General features: G+C 37.2%; 1 protein-coding gene across 1 annotated transcript; it reads right to left on the reverse strand.

Moving 5' to 3' along the window:
• Positions 1 to 213: 213 nt before the first annotated feature.
• On the reverse strand, positions 214 to 2,821 carry LOC109990480 (protocadherin gamma-A4-like). The gene has a single exon (XM_020642622.2). The coding sequence runs from the start codon at positions 2,672 to 2,674 to the stop codon at positions 284 to 286; it is 2,391 nt and encodes a 796-aa protein (XP_020498278.2). The 5' UTR covers positions 2,675 to 2,821; the 3' UTR covers positions 214 to 283.
• Positions 2,822 to 12,649: the final 9,828 nt, after the last annotated feature.

The following is a 12,649-nucleotide window of genomic DNA, read 5'->3' on the forward strand; positions in this document are numbered from 1 at the left end:
CAGTATTCACAAAGAGTTTTTGAATCTCTCAAACTGGAGCTCAGAACTAATCCCCATCAAGATCCAAAAAAATGGGATGAGTAGAAATAAAAAAAACATTACTAAAAATACTAACCACAGATAGGATTTGTATCTGCTCATGAGTTATCAATCTAAATTAATATTGTTTTACTTTTATTTTGACACTTCATTGGGAAAAAAATATATTTGGGAGAGAAAGGCAAATCAGAAAACTGAACTAATTGACCAAAGAAATCGTAATAAATATAATAGTAGAAAAACCTCATACCTCCAATGAGGCTTCCAGGTCTTCAAAAGGATCAGCAAAGTCTGTCGGGCTTTTCCTCAGAGTCTGGTCAGCAGGCAGTGTGTTGTCATTGTAAGATGACACAAACTTAAAGTCACTGGTTCGAGACCCTGTCGTCAGGTAGGCGTCATAATTGTAAGCGCTGCGTAAAGTCCCTGTGCCGTCAACATCTGCGTAATTAGGAGGAAGATAAGCGCTGGGGATGGCGACTGCTCCGTCAAACAACAGTCTGGGCTTTCTCCTGCGACAAAACCTCACACCCATGATGATGATGATGAAGGTCAGAAAAAAGGTGGACACACACACCAGCGCGATGATCAGATAAGAGGTCAGTTTGGAGTTCTTCTCATCATAAGAAATGTCCTTCAGTTCTGGCACCTCAGCCAAGTTATCAGAAATCAGTAAATACATGGAACAGGTGGCAGACAGAGAGGGCTGTCCGTTATCTTTCACTGACACAATAAGGTTCTGTTTCATGCTGTCAGACTCAGAAATGTCCCGCTGGGTCCTGATCTCTCCGCTGTGGACACCAATAGTGAAAAGTCCCGGATCAGTGGATTTCACTATATGATAGGACAGCCAGGCGTTCTGTCCGGAGTCCGCGTCCACCGCTATCACTTTGGACACCAGAGAGCCTCCGTGTGCAGCTTTGGGGACCAGCTCGGTCATGAAGGAGTTGCCCTCCGGGGCGGGGTACAGTATCTGAGGAGAGTTATCATTCACATCCGATATGAACACACTCACGGTCACGTTGCTGCTGAGTGGAGGAGAACCGTTGTCTCTGGCCATCACGTGCACTTTAAAGCTCCTGAACTGTTCATAATCAAACGACCTCACAGCGTGGATCACCCCCGTGTCTCCGTTCACTGACACATAGGAGGACACCGGGGCACCGTTCACCTCACCGGATAACAGAGAATAAACCACTGTACCGTTCTGTCTCCAGTCGGGGTCTCGAGCACTAACGGAACATAAAGTGGAGCCAGGTTTGTTATTTTCACTCACATATGCGCTGTACGACTGTTCCTCAAACACAGGTGGGTTGTCGTTGATGTCTGCTACAGATAACTGAACAGTTTTAGAGGAGGACAGAGGTGGAGAGCCCTCGTCAGTGGCAGTGATTGTAATGTTGTAATCAGACACTAGTTCACGGTCCAGTTGTCCTGTGCTCACCACAGAATAATAGTTTTTAATAGAAGGAACCAATTTAAAAGGGACATTCTGCTGAATGGAGCAGCGGACCTGTCTGTTAGTTTCAGAGTCTCTATCCTGCACGTTAATGATGCCCACCTCTGTACCAGGTGACACGTTCTCAGGTATGGGGTTAGTCAGTGATTTCAGGTATATCACTGGAGCATTGTCATTCACATCACTGACATCTATTATAACTTTAGCGTAAGAGGTGAGACCTAAACCATCTTTAGCTTCCACCCTTATTTCAAAAGAACTACTTTCCTCAAAGTCAATCACACCAGTTACTTTAATTTCTCCAGTTTTTGGATCAATTGAAAAAACATTTACCTCGTCATCAGACACGTGACCAAAGTCATATGTCACATCTCCATTGACTCCTTCATCTGCGTCTGTAGCACTGACAGTAATGACAATGGTATCTAAAGGAGAGTTTTCAGGCAGACTGGCTTTATAGACGGCCTGACTGAACACTGGGGCGTTATCATTAGCATCCAGCACTGTGACGTGTATGACTACAGTACCAGATCTCTGAGGAGAGCCTCCATCTAAAGCTGTGAGGAGCAAATTGATCTCCTTCTGTTTCTCTCGATCAAGTGTATTATCCAGCACAAGTTCAACCTTGTTGCTGTCAACAGCGAGGATAAAGTTGTCATTCTTTTGGAGGTTGTACCTTTGAACAGCATTTTGACCAATATCTGCGTCATGGGCCTCCTCGATAGAAAAGCGGTTTCCCTTGTCAGCTGACTCGCGTATTTCCATCTCAATCAAATTCTTTTTGAATTTTGGCGAGTTGTCGTTAACATCTTGAACATGAATACTAACACGATGAAGCTCCAGAGGATTTTCTAAAACCAGATCTACTTTAACAACACACGAGGGTTTCTTGCCACAAAGGCTTTCTCTGTCCATTCTCTCCGATGTCATCAAATCTCCGGTATTCAGACTGATGTCACAGTACCTTTTCCGAGTTCCCTCAAAATCCAAACGGGCCTGTCGAGAAACAAAGGTCCTTAGATCAAGACCGAGATCTTTGGCTACATTCCCAATGACAGTCCCGCGTTTCATCTCTTCTGGTGTGGAATAACTCAGGTCTCCATTAACGAGGTGCAGCATTACAAAGAATGAGGCGAGGCAGAAGATCGGACGAAGCCCCGAAAATCCTTTGTCTAACATACCGACACAAATCAAACTCTTCAGCTTTTACAAATTCTCGCACAAAACGAACTTAATCTACTCCCAAAACCGTGTAAAAATGTTAAAAGAGCGAACAACATGCAAATAATCTCGGAATGGAATGATTCTGCGGAAAAATTACAGCTCTTGTTAATGTCAGTGGGAGGAGATGCCTGTGCTGCTTTTGTTTAAGCCTACAGCGGCACCATGAGTCGCTTTCAACCCTTTACAGCTACATGTCTCCAACAGTCTAAATCCAGCTCAACTCCACACTCGTACGCGAACTGTGTGCCCCATTTTAAACACAACACACAATGTTAAACAATTTAGGAATAAGCTACAGACGTCGTGTAATGTGTGTTTTCATTAGAAAAAAAAAAAAATCAAAATAATACTTTAACACATACTAATTAGATTCCGTCTGAATAACTATTTTACACATGCATCTGTCAGCACCAACTACTGTTAAAAAAAGGAACGGAAACTTTACTCACTACAATAGTTCCATAACACAACGTGCACATGGAGAATGGCTTAATAATCTTGTTAAAGATCAGTAAAATCATGTCATCTTTGGATGTCATCTAATCAGAAACAGACCGTGTTAAATTCATGTTGCTAAAAATGTAAGAAAACAAAATAAAATAATGGAAATTTAAGCAAAAAGTGACGGATCAGTGATCAACCATGCTCGAAGCAACACAGAGGAGTAAATTATATATGAACATTATTATTATTACTGTTATTATTATAGATTGTATTGTCAAGCTCACCACACATGTTTAATAAAGTGGTAGCCGTAGAAGTCTAAATAGCAGTAGCAAAATTAGTAGTGGTAGTAGCATCAGTGGTAGTAATAGTATTGTAGTAAAAATATGAAATATAGATGACAACTGTTGTTTCAGGACCATGGACAGATACTAAAGGATGCTTAAATGGCATGGGATGGCTTGTCTTACAGAAAAGATCTTCCAGTAGAGGACAGACTTTATTATAGGTCAAAATGTTACTCCATTCAGGGTCCCAAGCAGTCCCAAAATGCTAAATGGCTTCAGATATTTATGAGTAAATCAGAAAATTACAATGATAATCAGCTTTATTGCCCAAGTTTGTGCACACTATGAAATTTACTGTTTTCTCAGTTACTATCAATATTCATACACATATTTCAAAGTATAGCTAAAAGATGACAACAAGCTTAACAAATGAACATATTTGTGATATTGCAGTTCAATTTAAATGATGCTTGTCAATATTTCAGTTCCAGTCAAGTTGCAGATCTAGTTGTGTCGGTATATCCAAATGTAGGATTAAATTGACAAAAAAAACAATAGTTTTTCTTATTTCTATGTATTAATACACCCGACTTGTAGAACTATTGCATAAAAGCATTATCACAGTCAATGTCAGAGGTGGTACTTAATGTCAGAATGGCTTTAATCATTTCTGGGACTTGGACAGTGACCTTATCAGTATGTCCAAATCACAGCCGAGCTGGTATTCAGGACAACACTGCTCCCTCTCCAAAGTTATTGCTTAAAGAACAGTTATGTATTGTGTTATCTGCACAAAGATGTACAGAAAATAAACACTAAACACATTTCTGTTCCTTTAGAAAGCACTGGAGAATACTTTTGAAAGGACAGAAAAACTCCCTAAGGACAGCACTTTGCCAAAGATTAGGGCAGGTTTGATTTATATTCATAGTTTGCTATTTAAAAGAAATACCAGCACATTAAGGAACTCCTTAGATGATGGTGTTTTTATAATCCAATGATGTTTCTATACTTGAGGTTTTCATTTAAAGTTATAGGAAAGCAAATATAATAATGGTTCACCACACACACAATATAAAATGGCTCACATCAGGCCAGGAGACAAAAATGGTTGAATTTCCTGTTTCTGGAAATTGTGGTTTGAAACAGACAAAAATATACCATCACAATATATTGCCACCAAAACTTAAATCAAGTCCCAGCTGTTTGCCTTTCAGCCATACATCACTTAAAATGATAGCATCAGTAAAACTACCTGGCTTACAGCTACACCAACACTTAATGATAAAGAGTTTGCTGAGCTCCCCAACCAATCCGAGGTTCTGCAAAAAAAAGAATAGCCTTGATTTACTCACCAACAAAGTAGTCTTTAGAGAAGAGCAGAAAGATGTTCTTCAAGTAGGTCCAGAATCACCCACTAACGACAGCCTTTCAGGAAGTGCAGAGCAGTTTAATGGCATGTGCATCTTGGTGTGAATTACCCCTTGTCCTCCTCATCAACCTATGAAACACAGAACATACAACATTAGTAGCTAATTTCAAAAGTGTTTTATTTCATAAGTTTATGGTATGAAATGTGTTAAACACAAAAAAATAAAACTGATGGTCTTTTAAAAGTGAACAGTTAATCGTGAATTGTTGGCTGAAGTTTTTGTAAAACCTTGAGTGGGTGGAGATATTAACCTAATATGGCAGCTTGGGGAGGAGTCAAGAGTAGGAAAGGTAATAAATGGCCTTGATGCTGCCACTGCACCAGTAAGCTTGATTGAAAAGGATTGTCTGATGATCTGTTGATGTATTTTGCGCTATGCTGACCACAAGTCATGTAAAGATGATTTGGAAATTATGAGCTTGAAAAGTACTGATTGATATATCAGAGCATTTTTGGTGGTATTTGCAACTCTTGTGCCCGTTATCTACACAGGATGGTGCTGAGGTTCTATCTATTTTCTACCAAATATGACTTGTAGATATATTGGAGATAGAATTATAATGTGTTCAAGTTGGATGTATACAAGTATTGTCTTCCAGTGCTTATTTCAGGAATTATGGAGTTAATCTAAAAAAAAAAAAAAAAGACTTACCCGAGATCATGAGTGTGTTAAATGCACATTTACCCTTTTAGATGATGGTTAAAAGAGACTTGATTTATTTACTAACCAGTAGATCAAGGTAAATTATGGTCAGTGCTAACAGAGATGTTTTAATGCTAAGTGCAGCTTGACACATGAAATACCCAATATCCTCTTCAACAACCTAGAAAACTATGAATATGCAGAACCGTTATTGAAATTACAAATATTTCACAATATTAGATTTGGCAAAATCCCAGAAAATCATACTGATAGTCTAAAAGTGAACAATTAGTTGTTTATTGCTCAAGAATCTCCAGGCTGAAGCTTCATTGGAACCTGGAGTGGGTCAAGAGATGCATCTAGTATGGCAGCTTGGAGAGGAGGAGTCCAAAGTGGGCAAGGTTACATTTGGCCAGAGTGTGGCCATTGCTTCTTCCTTTGTTTGTGAACTTGCTGCCACCACACCCGTAAGTTTGTTTGAAAGGATTGTGAATTTATATATTGTGAGCACTGTTGACCAACATGTATGTATCCCTATTGAATTTGTATAACATTACATAATTACTGGTAGGTTTCTATTTAGAGTTGACTATGTAAATACTGCAGAATTGTATTAAAGCAGATGACAAGTTTGGAGCCATTTCCTATACAAACCTTAAAAGCTAAAACTTATAAATAAATCAAACAAAAAAAATGTTAACACAAAGAGCTTATTTATTTTGTTTGATGTATTCATTTAGGTTTCTACAGTAGGATCAATATAATATTCCCATTTTACCATTGTGGATTATTTTATTGTGTAAATATGGCATTATACTGATGTATGTTTGTCTATTGTACAGAAAAAACCCTCCATTCATCCTTTCAATCATACCTCCATCCACTCATGTCCCCTTGCTAAATGAATGGTGAACATGCTCTTGGATTTTTTTAGTTTAAATGTTCCACTCCAGATGGCATTTCAATGGTCCAGTAATCATTAAATCCAAACTTACTCCATATGCTAAGTTTAAGAAGTCTTTATTTAAGATGTCAGGGAAAATGATAAACATTTAAAGAAAACATTTAATAGTCACAATGTTGTCAGGAAAAAAATTACCATTAAAAGAAAGGGTTTTCAACGCATCCTCATCCTTCGATAGAGTTCACTTCCAAGGTAATTGAGAGGCGTTGTTCCACTCTTTCTGCAGATGAAGAAATGAAATACAAATAAAAAACTAAGCTAAAATGTTAGACATTATTCAATGAAATAAACAAATCTACACACATCAACAGCACAACAAAACATGCAACAGTATCCCAACAATGAGGTAAGACAGAAAAACATTTTAAAAAAAAAAATCACTTATTCAAACAAGCTCTACCTCCTTGTTTTATCTCTGCCAATTAAATGTTATTAAAACATAAACTATCATACACAACTCAAAAACCAGTCTGCTCTAATGTGTACAGTTTAACTTTTCTCTTCAATGACTGAAACTTCATCAAATTATATATTTGGTTTATGCCAATTCAATTGTAATTTTCTTTGTGGCAATACTTTCCGTCTATTTGTCTTACAAAAAAATATTCAGGACAGAAAATACCAAAAAAAAAAGAATCAGACTGATTATATTACTAAATTAAGCTTATCCCTATGGGGCAATTTCAAACTAGAAAACAAAGAAGACCAACAGCTTGGTAATCAGGCTCAAACTATTGTATACTGTTGGTTAAAGTACAAGAGTGATTTTATGATTTTATGATTATATGAGCTGAAAAAGTTACTGATTTGAAGGTGTTCACTGGCATTAGCAGCTCTAATGCCTTTTTAATGTATTTTATCCACACAGGATAGAAGTTTAGGCTTAGCCCTGACACGTGACCACTGGGAAGACAGAGGTTTAAAATGTTTACTCCCAAATTCATTAACTCATAAACTCTGCTATGTTAACTTGGTTATTCCATACAAAACTGAATAGATTTTTCGTCTATTGGTATACTGTTCAAAACCTATGTATATGCTATCTGAGGCCACAAAGAAGTCCTTATGGCTGCAAGTCTTTTCATTTCTCCCTGAAAATGGATAAGGCAGGAAGCCATTTCGGATTAAAAATATTCAGACCATCTTAAGCTTTGAAATTTGGAGGGCACACAAACAGAATGGCAAACAAATGCAACATATTTAATCACTGAATCACTGAAAATGGAGCTAAATGGGTGTTAAAACCCAGTACACCAAAGTAGGTGTACTGGTCCTGGTGTACTGGTCCCACACCTTTCTGTATGTGTCTGTCCTACCAAGTATCGTGGTAGTAGTAATTCAATGTATACAATCCTTACAATAGCTTCCATATATAATGTAGTAGCCAAAACGGGTTAATTTCATCACGAGTAACTCATCTGGCCCTGATATTTCTGCTGGTTCACTTCTTTCTGTGACTGTTGTTCTGGCTTTAAATAAGAAACTTATGCATACAAAACAAAGATAACGCCACAGAAAGTATGGCAACAAAACGTAATGGAGTATAAACATACCGGGTTACATGATTGAAGGTTTATCTAATTCGTATTAGTATAAGTACTAAGCAAGAAACGCTCCACTTGCCAACACAGTATTAAGCGGAGGGTCATTGACTTTGTTTGCACATAAAACCTTTTAAAACAGATCCTTAAAGCAATAGAACAAAACAAAACTTAGGCCTACAGTTACTTACCAGAATGGAGTTTGTGTCCCGTACCTGTAGAAAATAAAGAGACCAAACAGATATTTGCTCATTAGCTTGCGACTATCTTAATTAAATTCGGCGGTTATTTCTGTTGCTGTGTGTTGCTTGGCAACAGGGAAAGACAAACACGTTAGAATAAAGCAATTTATGGTTCATTTGTGGCTACAGGAGTCCTCAACAACTGAGACTATCTTCCCGACTTTCATATACACCATTCAAACGCTGATAGAAAGGGGGGAGAAGGGGCCCGCGCAATTCACACAGGTGTATACAGGTGTGTGGGGACTTTTTTGTGTGACGGACCAAGACTTCACTACTTTGACTTCCGTCAGCTGAAATACGAATTTAATTATAAAATCTGTATTCTAAAATTACTAGGTAACTCGTTTATATTTGTGCTTTAAGTCAAGATTTAGATTCTGATATTTTTATGTTTATGTTGTTATATTTGAGTTATGAGTTAACGTTGACGAAAGTGTTGCTTTATGTACTACTTCCGCTACGTCACACAATTTAAAATTGGTTTGGTTTCCACCATAGACTGTATATATACATTTTTTGCATTTACAATTTATGGTTTACACAATAAAATAAAATCATAGAATCATACATAATCTGTTATTATTATTATTATAAAATCATTTCACCAAGAACCCGTTTGTATAAATTAATCACACAATTCAATCTCATACACATATCAAATAGTACAATTTAATAAGACTACAATTGTTTTCACAGGGACCTTTATCTAAGCATAGCAAGGGAACTTTTTGTGAGATAACGGACCATTTTAAATATTAAATAATGTTTTTTGTGTGTACTCCTTTTGACTCTGTTACCTGCATGGGCGTGGCTTCAGAGTCAATAAATTCTGCCAGCTCACCTGTGTCAGCATAACAATGTGCTGTCTGCAGCATGTGGATGCCTCATCACCTCAATAGTTTGAAAAGTTTCCTTTTGTTTAAAATATGTTGGTAGCCTTTGAATAGTTTAGGTTTATTCAGTATTTATTTAGTAGCAATGTTGGTGTAGGAATATCATTTACTAAATAATGTTTAATGATAATAAGCCTTTATTAGATCTGATTTTGGTTTAGAAATTATGATAAATAGATGATTCCTTTGTTACCCATTTTTTTCCTTTGTTACCAGATAAACCAGTTCAAACTATTGCAAGTAAAAGATTGGACTGGAACTCCTCTGTACTTATTTTATCTAGTCGACAAACCATTGAGTTGGATTGAGTCCTTGAACTATTGTACCCTGAGAGAGTTATAGTAATCCTTACAAACAAATTATCTTGGGGCGTCAGATAGCCTAGCGGTTATGTCACACACGCCCCATGTACAGAGGCTATAGTCCTTGTTGAAGCAGCTGTGGGTTCAAAACCAAACTTGACCCTTTACTTCATGTCATATGCTGCTCTCTCCTCTCAACTTGTCCTCTCTCTTTTCAGCTGCCCTATCTAGTAAAGGCAACAAGGGCCCAAAAAAATCTTCAGTATTAGATTAAATTCACAAAGTGTGAATGTTATGAGTACGATTCAGATTTCAGTAATAATTTGGGGCATTTATCATTACATTGAGGTTGATTAACAATGTATTTATTTTTTAGATACACATTTAAAAGTTTTTTTTTTTTTTGAGAAACCACAATCTAGACTTTTATATGAAAGGACTTTAATTGTCCCATTAAAGTCTCAAGATGTAGTCTTGTTATTTTCTTCCTGAGTTTTTTGTTCTGGTTATCTATTGTGCAATGTATATTTAAAGACAACAAAATAAGGCAGACATAACAGCAATACACGTTTTGTTGAATGTATATATTTTTATTCATAGTAGGAACTCTGTACTCATAAATATTCAGAATAAAAATTATCTGACAGCAAATTCATCTTACAGAAAATTAATCTGACAGCAAAACTTCCATAAAATGTATTTTCTTTTTGCCAAAAGAATTATACATTTTCAAAATAAATTTCAGTTTGAAAACATAGAAACAATGTTAATATAATTCACCTATGCATGCTCTGTTCACTGCTTTACCTCTTTGGTCTCTACCACTTTCTAGTGTTTGTGATTCGGTTGATCAAGTGATTAAGATAATACATTTCATTTTCATTAACACCTTTTCTAGTTGTTAGGCCACTCTGACCAAATGTATTGCTAGACTTTGACCAGGAGATGGCGCCTTTTGCTTAGCCCTCTTGCACATAGGACGGGTGAAGCTGATGTGAATGAATAGAGAAAGCAATGGGCTGTCTTCTTGTAGTGTTCTCATAATGTGAGGATATGTAACGTGGACTTCAGGGTTCACGTTTCAAGGAAATCCGCTGACACAGAATCCAACAAACATCTACATCCATTTGTAGTGGGTTATAACTAAAGGAGGCGATGAAGAATGTTTGGATGTATTATGGTAGGCCTACTTCAGGTCCAACATTATGATGGACTTTCAAGCAAAGCACAGTTGGCACAGATTTCACCCAATGACCTCTGCAATGTGACTGGAAGATTTGTGTCTTATTTCCCTGCGGCCATCACACTTAATACAAAAGGCTGCAGTTTTTGCTGACAGTCTGCAGTAGATGGATAGATGGATAGATGGATAGATGGAAAGATGGATAGATGGATAGATGAATAGATGGAGAGATGGACAGAGGGACATATTCCTGAACTTTTGACTGAGTAAAACAAAATATATCTCCAAAATTTTCCTCAAGTAGGCATTTTATATTTTTATCATTCCTAACTTGTCACCTATTTTTTCTATATTTTTGCATCTTGTACAATGTTTCCAAAATAGGATTAAACTGAAAATTGTACTAAATGAAACTCTAAAAAGACCACAGCCAAGTTTTTTATTTAATTAAATTATATGTAAACTCACTATAAAAATGTCAAGGCATAATTTGCTCTTGCTGACACCTCACAAAATTATATTCAGGTAACCAGAAGGCCAATTGACATAATTTGCATTCTTTTTTTGGCACTTTTTTTTTTTTTTACATTACCCTCAGTGCTGTTATTCCCACACATTTTTGAGCAAATTAATCTCTACATCTCTATCTTGGCTGCTTCAAAGTCCCTCCATTTGCCTTTCTCAGCAGGACGATGGGTTTGCTGAGTCACTGAGGCTGGCAGGACAACACCCACTCAGACAAGCACATGCACACGCCAGTTCAAGTACCATCATTGGTTTATGTTCAATTTGTTTTATTATGGCTATGAATACTTTTTTTTCACATTCTAAGAATATTTGAGTTGTTCATATTTCACCATGTTACCTTCCTTTCTTGTAAAATCCATCCCAATATATCATAAAAAGTAGGCATGCACTTCACAATGTGTATATGTTTAAAAATATAGCCTAAATATGAATATGCATACACTAATGTATGTCTATATGTTTTGAGTTGTTTTATCACTTGTTTCTGAGGGCAGTGCAGCCTCTAACAAGACTGAGCACAGTGGTCCGTTGCTCTGCTTGCCTGGCTGTGTTCACTCTGCCATAATATATATCCATATTCATTAGCCAGAGATTCAGTGCTCTGCAGACCAAACACTGCAAGCTACTTGTCTTCATACTGAGCCAATTTGGTTGTTTGTTAATTTGTTTGCATAACTTAAGTGTGCCAAAATTCAGAGTCAGGCCAAGGCACATTCTGTGAATGCTCATGGGAATACATTACTGTAATTTTAAATGTGTGGGTGTTGTTGTTTATTAAGTGTTGTTCTTAGATTGGTCTAGCCTACTGTTGGAAACAGTAAAATGTCAGTGAGGAGTCGGAGAATCTGTGCTGTCTGTAGCACATAAAAGGACACACCCACTCACATACACCTTGACCCTACCCTTTGCACCCCATTGTTTTCCCTCCTGCTAAGCATATAAGGCTGTTGCCATAGAGACTGTTCCCCAAATAGCTGTAACCATAGGAACAACTCTTGTCTGTCTCCTGGAGAGAATAAAATAAAGAATCGGATGCAGCATGTTTGCGAGAAAAAACATGAACTATTGAACTTCTCTCATTGCTAACTCCCTTCTTTTGATGCCTGATGGAGAGAGAGCAAGACTCCATTAAATTTAAATATTTCAAGAGCAGCATCAGCTCATACAACAAAACACAGGCAGACACAAACCCATCTTTTAAGCTGTGAATACAGTTTTTTTTTTATTTCAGACAAACAACACAACAAAATAGGAAACCTGTCCTAGTTCCTAGAGCTCTAACTGACCCAAAATATTTAGCTGGCTCCCAGAGTAGTTGAATGGATAAAGGTATTGATTATCAGTGTTGCACTATATCTGGGCCAGTATGAATGATGTGGCTCTCTTGTGATCTTTTTCCTCCACCCACCCACTGGGATACAAATGATATGCCTAGCCACTCAGTTAAATTATATTATGTCTGAAAGCT

Source organism: Labrus bergylta, chromosome 9, assembly GCF_963930695.1.
Source record: "Labrus bergylta chromosome 9, fLabBer1.1, whole genome shotgun sequence".
Lineage (NCBI taxonomy): Eukaryota > Metazoa > Chordata > Actinopteri > Labriformes > Labridae > Labrus > Labrus bergylta.